Source organism: Neopelma chrysocephalum, unplaced genomic scaffold, assembly GCF_003984885.1.
Source record: "Neopelma chrysocephalum unplaced genomic scaffold, ASM398488v2 Primary Assembly neopelma1_96740, whole genome shotgun sequence".
Taxonomy (NCBI): domain Eukaryota; kingdom Metazoa; phylum Chordata; class Aves; order Passeriformes; family Pipridae; genus Neopelma; species Neopelma chrysocephalum.
Window position 1 is genome coordinate 1 of NW_020925384.1, and position 11,219 is coordinate 11,219.

Consider the following 11,219-nt stretch of genomic DNA (forward strand, 5'->3'; position numbering starts at 1 on the left):
TTCCCTGTTTTCCCTGGCGCAGGAGCCGGTGGAGGAGCTGAGCCCGGAGCACGTGCTGGACATGGAGGGGGATTCGCGGCTCCACGTGATCTTCGGGGGCACGCGGGTGGTGCAGCACATCCCGCCCCAAAAGGCCTCCTCGGGGCTCAAACGTGCGTTCCCGACCCCCCCATTCCCGCCGGGAATGCCGGCCGGTCCCGAGGGATCCGCCTGGCACTGGGGGGTGGCGCCGGGGCGCTAATTAACGGGCTGGTTAATGAGGGGGGGGGAGCTGAATGAGCCCCTTGGGGGGGGTGAGGAGGGGGGAGCTCGGGGTGCTGGAGGGACCCGGGAGGAGGTTTGGGATTAATTAATTAATAATTAATGGATTACTGTGATTGTTAATGAGCTCTGAATGAGCTCAGTCCCTCTGGGGGTGTGAGGAGTGACCCTGGAGTGACTCTGGAATGATCCTGGAGAGATTCACTCCGAGCTGAAATGACCCTGGAGGGATTCGCTCCAGGCTGGAATGATCCTGGAGGGATTCACTCCGGGCTGGAATGATCCTGGAGGGATTCACTCCAGGCTGGAATGACCCTGGAGGGATTTGCTCCAGGCTGGAATGACCCTGGAGGGATTCACTCCGGGCTGGAGTGACCCTGGAGGGATTGACTCCGTGTTTCCTGCCCCCTTCCCGCAGCCGTGGATAACGGATGCGTCGCCTACGCCCTGAGGACGGGATTCAACACCTCCCAGGTGAGCTGGGAACGGGAATTCCGGGTTTGGTTGGAAGAGGAACTTGTTTGGAGTGAGGTTGGGAAGAGGAAGGAATGAGGTTTGGAATGGGAATGAAGTCGGGAAGAGGAAGTAATGAGGTTTGGAATGGGAATGAAGTTGGGAAGAGGGAGGAGTGAAGTTTGGGAGAGGGAGAAAGGTTGGGGAGAGGAATAAATAAGGTTTGGGTGAGGGATGATTAAAGATGGGAAGAGGGATAAGGATTGGAAAGGGATAAATGAGATTGGGAAGAGGAAGGAGTGAGGTTGGGAAGAGGAATAAATAAGGATTGGGAAGAGGGTTAAATCAGGCTGGGAAGAAGAAGGAATAAGGTTGGGAAGAGGAAGGAAGAAGGTCGGGAAGAGGAAGCCCCGAGATTCCCAGGCTCTGGAAACAAAACCCCGGAGCCGTGATGGGAATCCTGGGGCCGTTTTTAAGGAATTCTGTGGGATCTCTCTGAAGCCCTGGCACTGAAGGCTCTTGTTCCCAGGGAAAGCTGCTCCGGACGATCCTGTTTGGGGTGAAGAGGGTGACGGCCAATAACCTGGAGACCTTCATCTTCATCCTCTTCCTCCTCGTCTTCGCCGTCGCCGCCGCCGCCTACGTCTGGATCGAGGGTGGGAATGTGCTGGGAATGCTCCGGGAAGGCTCCGGGAAGGCTCCCTGGGGGCCTTGGGATTGTCCCCCCTGTCCTGCTGGAATTCCCAAGGGGTCAGGGAAGGAGGGGGGAGGCTCATCCCGAAGGTTTGGGAAGGAGGAGTCCCAAAGGGAGTTTGTGGGAAGGACAAATCCCAAAGTTTGTGGGAAGGGTGAAGGAATTTGTCCCAGAGTTTGTGGGGATGACAGGGAATTGTCCCAGAGTTTGTGGGAAGGACAAATCCCAAAATTTGTGGAAAGGACAAGTGACGTTCCCAAAGTTTTTAGGAAGGACGGGACAGGGACTTTTCCCAAAGTTTTTGGGAAGGACAGGTGCCAATCCCCGGGAATTACTCCTGGATCCACCTTCTCTGGAGCTCCACCTCAGGAGCCCACCCTGGATCCCGGGATCCTTCCCGGGCGGGATCTGCTCCCTGTTCCTCCAGGATTTGGAGCTGATCCGTCCCCATTCCCAGCTGATCCGTCCCTCATTCCATAGGTACCAAGGATCCCCGTCGGAACCAGTACCGGCTGTTCCTGGAATGTGCCCTGATCCTGACATCCGTGGTGCCCCCGGAGCTGCCCATCGAGCTCTCCCTGGCTGTCAACACCTCCCTCATCGCCCTGGCCAAGCTCTGTGAGTCCCCATTCCCGGCATTCCCGGCATTCCCAGCCCAGCATTCTGGGATTCTGCTCCGGGGACAGGCTGGGAGAGCTGGGAATGTTCCCCCCCCTGGAGCAGGGAGAGCTTCCAGCACATTCCAGGGGCTCTGGGAGAGCTGGAGAGGGACCTGGGAGAAGGGATGGAGGGACGGGACACAGGGAATGGCTTCCCCCTGGGAAAGGGGGATTGAGGTGGATTTGGGGAAGGAATCCTTGGCTGGGAGGGCGGGGAGGGGATGGGATGGAATTCCCGGAGAAGCTGTGGCTGCCCCTGGATCCCTGGGAGTTGTGGGGCTGCAAATCCCACTGGATTCCCACCCGAATTCCCTGTTTTCCCTCTGCAGACGTTTACTGCACGGAGCCTTGGGCTGGATTCCCACCCACATTCCCTGTTTTCCCTGTTTTCCCTCTGCAGACGTTTACTGCACGGAGCCTTTCCGGATCCCCTTTGCCGGGAAGGTCCAAGTTTGTTGCTTCGACAAAACCGGGACCTTGACCAGCGACCACCTGGTGGTGCGGGGGGTGGCCGGGCTCAGGTGGGTCCTGGGAGCCCCCATTCCCGGGTTTCCGGGCGGGAATTCCTCGGGAACGTCCCGGCGGGGCGGGGGGAGATCCCCGGGGATTCGGGGATCGGGGGTTTGGTGGGAATTCCCTGGGATTCTGAGGCTCTTCCCTGTGGCACATCCCGCCCCTTCCCGTCCCGCCGCCGGAATTCCCGACTCTTGGAGCCTCCCAAATCCTTTGGATCTGCCCTTTGACGTGCCGATTCCCCGAGTTTCCTTGGCAGAACCGGCCGAAATCTCGGGATTTGGTCCTAATTCCCACTGTCCCATGGCCTTTGCTCCCCGCTGGGTTGGGGCGGGAATTCCGAGCTGGGAATCATTCCAGGGTGTCCCAGAGCGGGCCCTTTGCCCCGTTATTCCACAGGGATGGGAAGGAGGTGACTCCCGTGTCCGGGAATTCCGGGCTGGGAGTGGTTCCAGGGTGTCCCAGAGCGGGTTATTCCATAGGGAAGGGAAGGAGGTGACTCCCGTGTCTGGGAATTCCGGGCTGGGAATGGTTCCGGGGTGTCCCAGAGCGGGTCCTTTGCCCCGTTATTCCACAGGGATGGGAAGGAGGTGACTCCCATGTCTGGGAATTCTGGGCTGGGAGTGGTTCCAGGGTGTCCCAGAGCAGGTTATTCCCTAGGGATGGCAAGGAGGTGACTCCCGTGTCTGGGAATTCCGGGCTGGGAGTGGTTCCAGGGTGTCCCAGAGCAGGTTATTCCATAGGGAAGGGAAGGAGGTGACTCCCGTGTCCGACATTCCCGTGGAAACACACCGGGCCATCGCCACCTGCCACTCCCTGGTGCAGCTGGAGGACGGGACGCTGGTGGGGGACCCTCTGGAAAAGGCCATGCTCCTGGCCGTGGACTGGACCCTCACCAAAGGTAAATCCCACATTCCGGGCAAATCCCGGCCCGGGGAGTCTGGGAGGGGTTGGATGGGAAGGGACCGTGAGGATCATCCCGATCCGAGGGCAGGGACACGTCCCATGGCCTGAATTCCACCCAAATCCCACTGAATTCCATCTGAATTTCACCGGAACTGTCCTGAATTCCACCTGAATTCCCCCCAAATTCCCCTGAATCCTGCCTGAATTCCCCCCAAATTCCCTGGAATTCCACCTGAATTGTCCTGAATTCTGCCTGAATTCCGCCCAAATTCCCCTGAGTCCCCCCTGAATTCTACCGGAAATATCCTGAATTCAGCCTGAATTCCGTCTGAATTCCACCCAAATTGTCCTGAATTCCACCCAAATTGTCCTGAATCCTGCCTGAATTCCACCCAAATTCCCCTAAATGCCCCCTGAATTCCACATGAATTATCCTGAATTCCCCTGAATTCCATTTGAATTCCACCCGAATTGTCCTGAATTCCACCTGAACTCCACCCAAATTCCCCTTTATTCCACTTGAATTCCACCTGAATTGTCCTGATTTCCACCCGAATTCCACCCGAATTGCCCTGAATCCTGCCTGAATTTCACCCAAACTGCCCCAAATTCCACATGAATTATCCTGAATTCCACCCGAATCCCCCCAATTTCCTCTGAATCCCACCAGAATTATCCTGAATTTTACTCAATTCCCCCTTGATTCCCCCGGGGTGGCACCTTTTTTATTTTTTCGTCATCATTGTTTTTTTTTTATCCCCTTTTTTTTTTCCTCCCCCTCCGCAGAAACAAAACCCCCTTTCAGGATGTCCCGATCTCTTTGTTTTCCCAGATGAGAAAGTTTTCCCAAGGAGTCTAAAAACTCCGGGGATGAAAATTCACCAGCGCTTTCATTTCTCCAGTGCCCTGAAGCGGATGTCGGTCCTGGCCTCCTACGAGCGCGGCCCCGGCGCCTCCCCCGCCTTCGTCGCCGCCGTCAAGGGCGCGCCCGAGACCCTGCGGCCCATGGTGAGACATTCCCGGGGAAAAAAACACGGGAATTCCACCCCCAGCGGGGCCGCGGAGGGGCGGGAGAGGGGGCGGAGTAGGAATTCCGGCGGATCGGGGGGTTGTGTGGGAAGGGAGGGATTTAGGGGTGGGAATGGAGGGTTTGGGGTGGGCAAAGGATCATCCCAGAGTTTGTGGGATGGACAGGGATCATCCCCAATTTTGTGGGATGGACTCAGGGGATCATCCCAGAGTTTGTGGGAAGGGCAGGGGATAATTCCAGAGTTTGTGGGATGGGCGGGGGACCATCCCAGAGTTTGTGGGATAATCCCAGAGTTTGTGGGATAATTCCAGAGTTTGTGGGATGAACTCGGGGAATCATCCCAGAGTTTGTGGGATGGGCAGGGGATAATTCCAGAGTTTGTGGGATGGGCAGGGGATCATCCCAGAGTTTGTGGGATGGGCAGGATGGGGACTTGTCCCAGAGTTTGTGGGAAGGAAAGGACAGGGGATAATCCCGAAATCTGTGGGAAGGACAGATGATAATGCCAGAGTTTGGGGGATGGATGGGATGGGGACTTGTCCCAAAGTTTGTGGGAAGGACAAGGGACAATCCCAGAGTTTGTGGGAAGGGCAGGTGACAATCCCAGAGTCTCTTTTCCCCTGTTTTTCCCCCCCTTTTTTCCCCAAAAAGCTCAAATCCGCTCCCGGATTCCCTGGGAAACTCCCTGAATCCCGTGTTTTTCCCTCCTTTTCCCCCAGTTATCCCAATGTCCCAGCAACTACCACGCCGTGCACCGGGACATCTCCCACGAGGGCGCTCGGGTCCTGGCCCTGGGCTACAAGGAGCTGGGACCCCTCACCCACCAGCAGGTACCTGGATCCTTCCCAGCCTGCAAATCCAGGGAAATGGGATGGCTGGGAAGGGAGGGGCTTTTTTATGGGATGTGGGCGCCCAGATCTGCTGATAAAATCGGGATTTTCTGGGAAAACCACCCCCCCAACCGTGAGTTTTGGGGTGTTGTGGATCCGTGTTCCCTGCAGTATTCCCGGTTTCCTGCTGACTAAGCAGGATCAGGTCTTTCCTTGGAACACCTGGAGAGGTTTGCTGTGGAATTCCTTGGCCGAGGGCCCAGTTTTGATTGGGAATGAGGAGCTTCTTGTGCCAAAAAAAGCCTTTTTTGAGCAGCCGGAGCCATTCCTGGGGTTCTCCGGCGTTCCCAGGGGGTCCTTTAACTTCAGGGAATCACCTGCTGGAAAATCCAGGGGCTGTTCCCGAGTGTTCCAGGCGGTTCTTCCCTCGGCAGGTGCGGGAGATGAAGAGGGAGACCTTGGAATGTGACCTGAGGTTCGTGGGGTTCATCGTGGTCTCATGTCCCCTCAAGGCCGACTCCAAATCCGTCATCAGGGAGATCCAGAACGCTTCCCACCACGTGAGGACGGGCAGGATTCCAGGGAAAAGGGGGTCGGGCGGGTGGGAAAAGCCCAAACATTCCATGGGCTCCGCTGAACCCCGTCCCAGGTGCCACTTCCAGGGGATTGGGAGGGAAAAGGGGGAAAACGGAGGGAAAAGAGGTGGGAAAGAGGGAAATGCTGTGGATGTGGGGCTGGTTTTGGGGTGGGATAACGGGACAAGGCCCTTCCCTGGGGACCTGCACCCGCTCCAGGCGGGAATTTTGTTGGTGCCTCTGGAATTCCCAGAATTCCCTGTCCCGTGTCCCTCAGGTGGTGATGATCACCGGGGACAACCCCCTGACCGCCTGCCACGTGGCCAGGGAGCTGCACTTCCTGCAGAAGGAAAAGACCCTCATCCTGCAGCCTCCAGCTTCCAAAGGTGCCCGGAATGGGATCTGGGATGGGCTGGGGGGAACAGGCCAAAGAGATTCCAAAACAGGGTCAAAATAGCTCCAAAATCTGGCCAAAATATCTTCAAAATAAGGCCAAAATATCTTCAAAATAAGGCCAAAATAACTCCAAAATAGAGTCAGAATAACTCCAAAATCAGGCCGAAATAACTCCAAACCAGGCCAAAATATCTTCAAAATAAGGCCAAAATAACTCCAAAGTAAGGCCCAAATATCTCCAAAATAAAGCCCAAATAACACCAAAATAATAAGGGCAAAACCCAGAGAAACCCCCACACTAAAGACACACTGAAAAACCCCCGAACACACCAAAATAAACCCAAAAATAAGACCTTAAAAACCCACAAAACCCCTCAAAATAAGACCCAAAAAACCCACCAAAACCCCCAAAATAAGACCCAAAAAACCCACAAAAACCCCCAAAATAAGACCCATAAAAACCACAAGGAAAAAAGACCAACCCCCCCCCAAGAACCCGGAATTCCCGCTTTTCCCAGCGCTGGGATCCGGGCGGGGCCGGGCCGTTCCCGGCCGATCCCGAGGCTGATCCCGAGGCCGCTCCCTGTCCCCGCAGGCTCCCCCTGGCAGTGGGAATCGCGGGATGGGGCCGTGGTGCTCCCGGCGTTCCCAGAATCCCAGCGGGAGCTGACGGAGCCCTTCGACCTGTGCGTGACCGGGGAGGGGCTGGAGCACCTCCGGAGCGGGAACCGGGAGCGGCTGCTCCGGCTCATCCCGCACATCCGCGTCTTCGCCAGGGTCGTGCCCAAGCAGAAGGTGAGGGGGACGAGGGGGGGTTATCCCGGGGAATTCCCAGCGTTTGGGAGGCGCGGGTGGAAAAGCAGGGTGGCCCCGTTGTGATCCTGGAGAGCCCTGAGCCTTTTCCAGCTCGGAATTCCCAAAATCTGGAGCCTGTGAGTGAGGCTCGGGGTGTCCCTGTTGTTGTCCTGAAGAGCCCTGAGTCCATTCCAGCTCTGAATTCCCAGGATTCAGAGCTCTTGGAGGCTCAGGGTGTCCCTGTTGTCATCCTGAACAATCCCAAGCCCGTTCCAGCTTGGAATTCCCAAAATGTGAAGCTTTTAGGAGCCCGGGTGTGAGGCTCCGGATGTCCCACGTGATCCTGAAGATCCCTGAGCCCCTTTCCAGCTCCCAATTCCCGACGTTTGGGCCTTTTCCCGCCAGGAATTCGTGATCACCACCCTGAAGAGCCTCGGCTTCTCCACCCTCATGTGCGGGGACGGCACCAACGACGTGGGGGCCCTGAAACACGCGGATGTGGGTGAGGATTCCCGGGATTGCCCCCAATTCCCGGGGTTTTCCAGAGTGCCAGGGCTGGGAATCCGCCTGCCCGGATCCTTTGGGGGCAGGAATTCAGATACAGGGGGATTTCTCTGCTCCTGGAATCACACACCAGCAGGAATTGACTCCAAAAGCTTCTTCCAGGAGGATTCTCCCTGGTTTTTTTTCCCTGAAATGCCATGATTCTCCCTGCTTTTTTCCTCTAAAATCCCTCCCAAATTGCATGATTCTCCCTACGTTTTTCTCCCCCAAATTCCCTCCTCTCCTGGCTCCAGGTTGGGATCCTGGCCTTTACAACCCTTTTTTCCCTGAAATCCCTCCCCAGTTCCCTCATTCCCCCTCCTTTTCTTCCCTAAAATCTCTCCCCAATTCCCTGCTCCAGTTGCAGCCACCAGCTATGTGGAAAACCCAAGGGATTTACCTTTTTTCCCCTGTTTTTTCCTCCCTTTTCCAGGAGTGGCCCTGCTGGCGAACGCTCCCGAGAGGATTCCCGAGCGGAAGAAGCGGCCCCGGGACGGCCCCGGGGACGGCAGAGCCGGAATTCCGGGGGCAGGAGTCGGGAATGTGAAGCCCACGTCGCGGGGAGCCAAGCACAGGGTCCTGTCCCAGCGGGAGGAGCAGCTGGCCATCCACAGGGTGCGATTCCAGAGGGGTTATCCAGGCTTTTGAGTCCTCCTCTGGCGCTCCCGGAGCTGGGATGTGATCCCAGGGAAAACAGGGAGCAGATCGTGGAATTCTGCTGGGAAGGCACCTTAAAACCCCTCAGCCCGGGCAGAGCCCAACCTTCCTTCCTTTTCCCCGTGGATTTGGGTGGGAAAGGAGCAGCTTTTCCCTCCATTCCCCTGTCCATGGAGCAGGGATGGTTCTGGGAATTCTCATCCCGCCTTTCCCGCCCCTCAGGAGCGGCTCAGCCAAGTGCTGAAGGACCTGGAGGAGGAACGAGCCCCGGTGGTGAAACTGGGAGACGCCAGCATTGCAGCCCCCTTCACCTCCAAACTCTCCTCCATCCAGTGCAGTGAGTGTGGGAATAACCCGGGAATGAGCCGGGAATGAGCTGGGAGAGAGGGCTGGGATGGGGAGAAACAGCCCCAGATCCAGGCTGGGAATAACCCAGGAGAGAGGGTTGGGATCGGGAGAAACAGCCCCAAATCCACAAGGCTTTGCCGCCATTTTGTGTGGGAATCCAGGCCTTTTCCCACCTTTTTGTGTGGGAATCCAGGCCTTTTCCCACCTTTTTGTGTGGGAATCCAGGCCTTTTCCCACCATTTTATGTGGGAATTCAAGCCTTTCCGATTTTGTGTGGGAATCCAGGCCTTTCCTGCCATTTTGTGTGGGAATCTGAGGCTTTCCCACCATTTTATGTGGGAATCCAGGCCTTTCCCACCATTTTATGTGGGAATCCAAGCCCTTCCCATTTTGTGTGGGAATCCAGACCTTCCCCTACCATTTTGTGTGGGAATCTGAGGCTTTCCCACCATTCTGTGTAGGAATCCAGGCCTTTCCCGCCATTTTATGTGGGAATCCAAGACTTTGCCGCCATTTTATGTGGGAATCCAGGCCTTTCCCACCATTTTACATGGACCAACCCTCACGTGGGACTTCGAATCCCCTCAGGACCCTCCTTTAGGGCAGGGCCGAGCCCCGAGCCCTGTTTTCCTCGTGTTTATCCCCGTTTTTCCCATTTTTTCCCCCAGTCTGCCACGTGATCAAGCAGGGCCGCTGCACGCTGGTGACGACGCTGCAGATGTTCAAGATCCTGGCATTGAATGCTCTCATCCTGGCCTACAGCCAGAGCGTCCTCTACCTCGAGGGCGTCAAGTTCAGCGACTTCCAGGCCACGCTCCAGGGGCTGCTCCTGGCCGGCTGCTTCCTCTTCATCTCCCGCTCCAAGGTGAGCGCCGGGAATCCCGTGGGAATTCCCGCTCGACCTGTCCCGCCAGGACTGAAGGGAAAGGGCCTTTCTCCCCCAGAACATCCCGTTTTTTGTGGTAAATTCCCAGTCCCCGATGCTGGAGGGGTGGGATTTTGTGTGCCCTGGATTTGGGATATTCCCAAAGCTTCATCTCCCGCTCCAAGGTGAGCGCCGGGAATTCCATGGGAATTCCACAGGACCTCACTCGGCCCGTCCCTGTCCCGCCAGGACTGAAGGAAAAGGGCCTTTCTCCCCCAAAACATCCCGGTTTTTGTGGTAAATTCCCAGTCCCTGATCCCGGAGCGGTGGGAATTAGCGTTCCCTTGGATTTGGGATGCTCCCAGGCTGGTTCTTCCCTGTGATCCCAATTGATGGGACGAGCGGGAGGAAAAGGTGGGAAAGGGCAACGCAGGAAAAAATGGTTCCACTGAGGCTGTTCCTCAAAATCGCGGAATTAGGGAATCCTGGAATGGTTTGGACGGGAAGGGACCTTAAATCCCAGCCCGTCCCGCCTCCAGGGGCACATTCCACGAGCCAGGTTGCTCCCACCTCGTCCTCGAGCGCCTCCGGGGCCGCCCCAACCCCGGAATTCCACTCCCGAGGGGGAATTCCCACAGCCCAGGGTGGAATTCCTGCAGCCCTGGGTGGAACTCCCTTCATCCCACGGGCACCACTGGGATCCAGAGCCTTCCCGAGGCATCCCAGCCCACCCCGCTCCCTGTTTTTTCCCCCCATTCCCAGCCTTTGAAGACCCTTTCCAAGGAGAGGCCCCTTCCCAACATCTTCAACCTGTACACGGTGCTGACGGTGCTGCTGCAGTTCCTCGTGCACTTCCTGAGCCTCGTCTTCCTCTACCGGGGGGCCCAGGCCCGGAGCGGGCCCAGGTGAGCCCCAATTCCCAAAAAAAACCAGTTATCCCCAATTCCTGCTGGGAATTCCAGGCCCGGAGCGGGCCCAGGTGAGCCCCAATTCCCAAAAAAACCCCAGTGATCCCCAATTCCTGCTGGGAATTCCAGGCCCGGAGCGGGCCCAGGTGAGCCCCAATTCCCAAAAAAAACCAGTTATCCCAAATTCCCAAAAAACCCCAGTTATCCCGAATTCCTGCTGGGAATTCCAGGCCCAGAGCGGGCCCAGGTGAGCCCCAATTCCCAAAAAAACCCAGTTATCCCAAATTCCTGCTGGGAATTCCAGGCCCGGAGCAGGCCCAGGTGAGCCCCCAATTCCCAAAAAACCCCAGTCATCCCGAATTCCTGCTGGGCAGGAGCGGTGGGAATGTGCTGCGTGTCTGGGAATGTTCCCCTGGAGAAGGATCCAGGGAGAGCTTCCAGCACATTCCAGGGGCTCCAGGAGAGCAGCACCTGGGGACAACCTGCCTTGTTCCCCAAGAAAACCGGGATCAGGGGGGTTCCAGAGGTCATTCCCCATCCACACCCACATTCCTGGGGTGTTTTCCCGCTGCAGGGAGGAGGAATTTGTGGATCTGAGCAAGGAATTCGAGCCGAGCCTGGTGAACAGCACCGTGTACATCCTGTCCATGGCCATGCAGATGGTCACCTTCGCCATCAACTACAAGGTGCCTTGGGATACAGGGAACATCCCTTGGGATCATCCCGAGGGATCAGCCAGCCCGCCCCATTCCCTGCTCGGGAATCCCAAAATCCCTGAAATCCTCA

General features: G+C 56.9%; 1 protein-coding gene across 1 annotated transcript; it reads left to right on the plus strand.

Annotated features, from left to right (window-relative positions):
* Positions 1–10: 10 nt before the first annotated feature.
* LOC113981740 (manganese-transporting ATPase 13A1-like) lies at positions 11–11,167 on the plus strand (the record flags this gene model as incomplete). The annotated part of the gene is made up of 17 exons (XM_027709303.1): positions 11–152; positions 680–735; positions 1,244–1,370; positions 1,889–2,026; positions 2,468–2,588; positions 3,324–3,481; positions 4,319–4,494; positions 5,236–5,346; positions 5,781–5,906; positions 6,199–6,307; positions 6,913–7,112; positions 7,518–7,614; positions 8,089–8,270; positions 8,535–8,649; positions 9,329–9,525; positions 10,288–10,430; positions 11,008–11,167. Coding segments are annotated over 17 exons (2,358 nt in total), but the record flags the coding sequence as incomplete, so codon positions are not given.
* Positions 11,168–11,219: the final 52 nt, after the last annotated feature.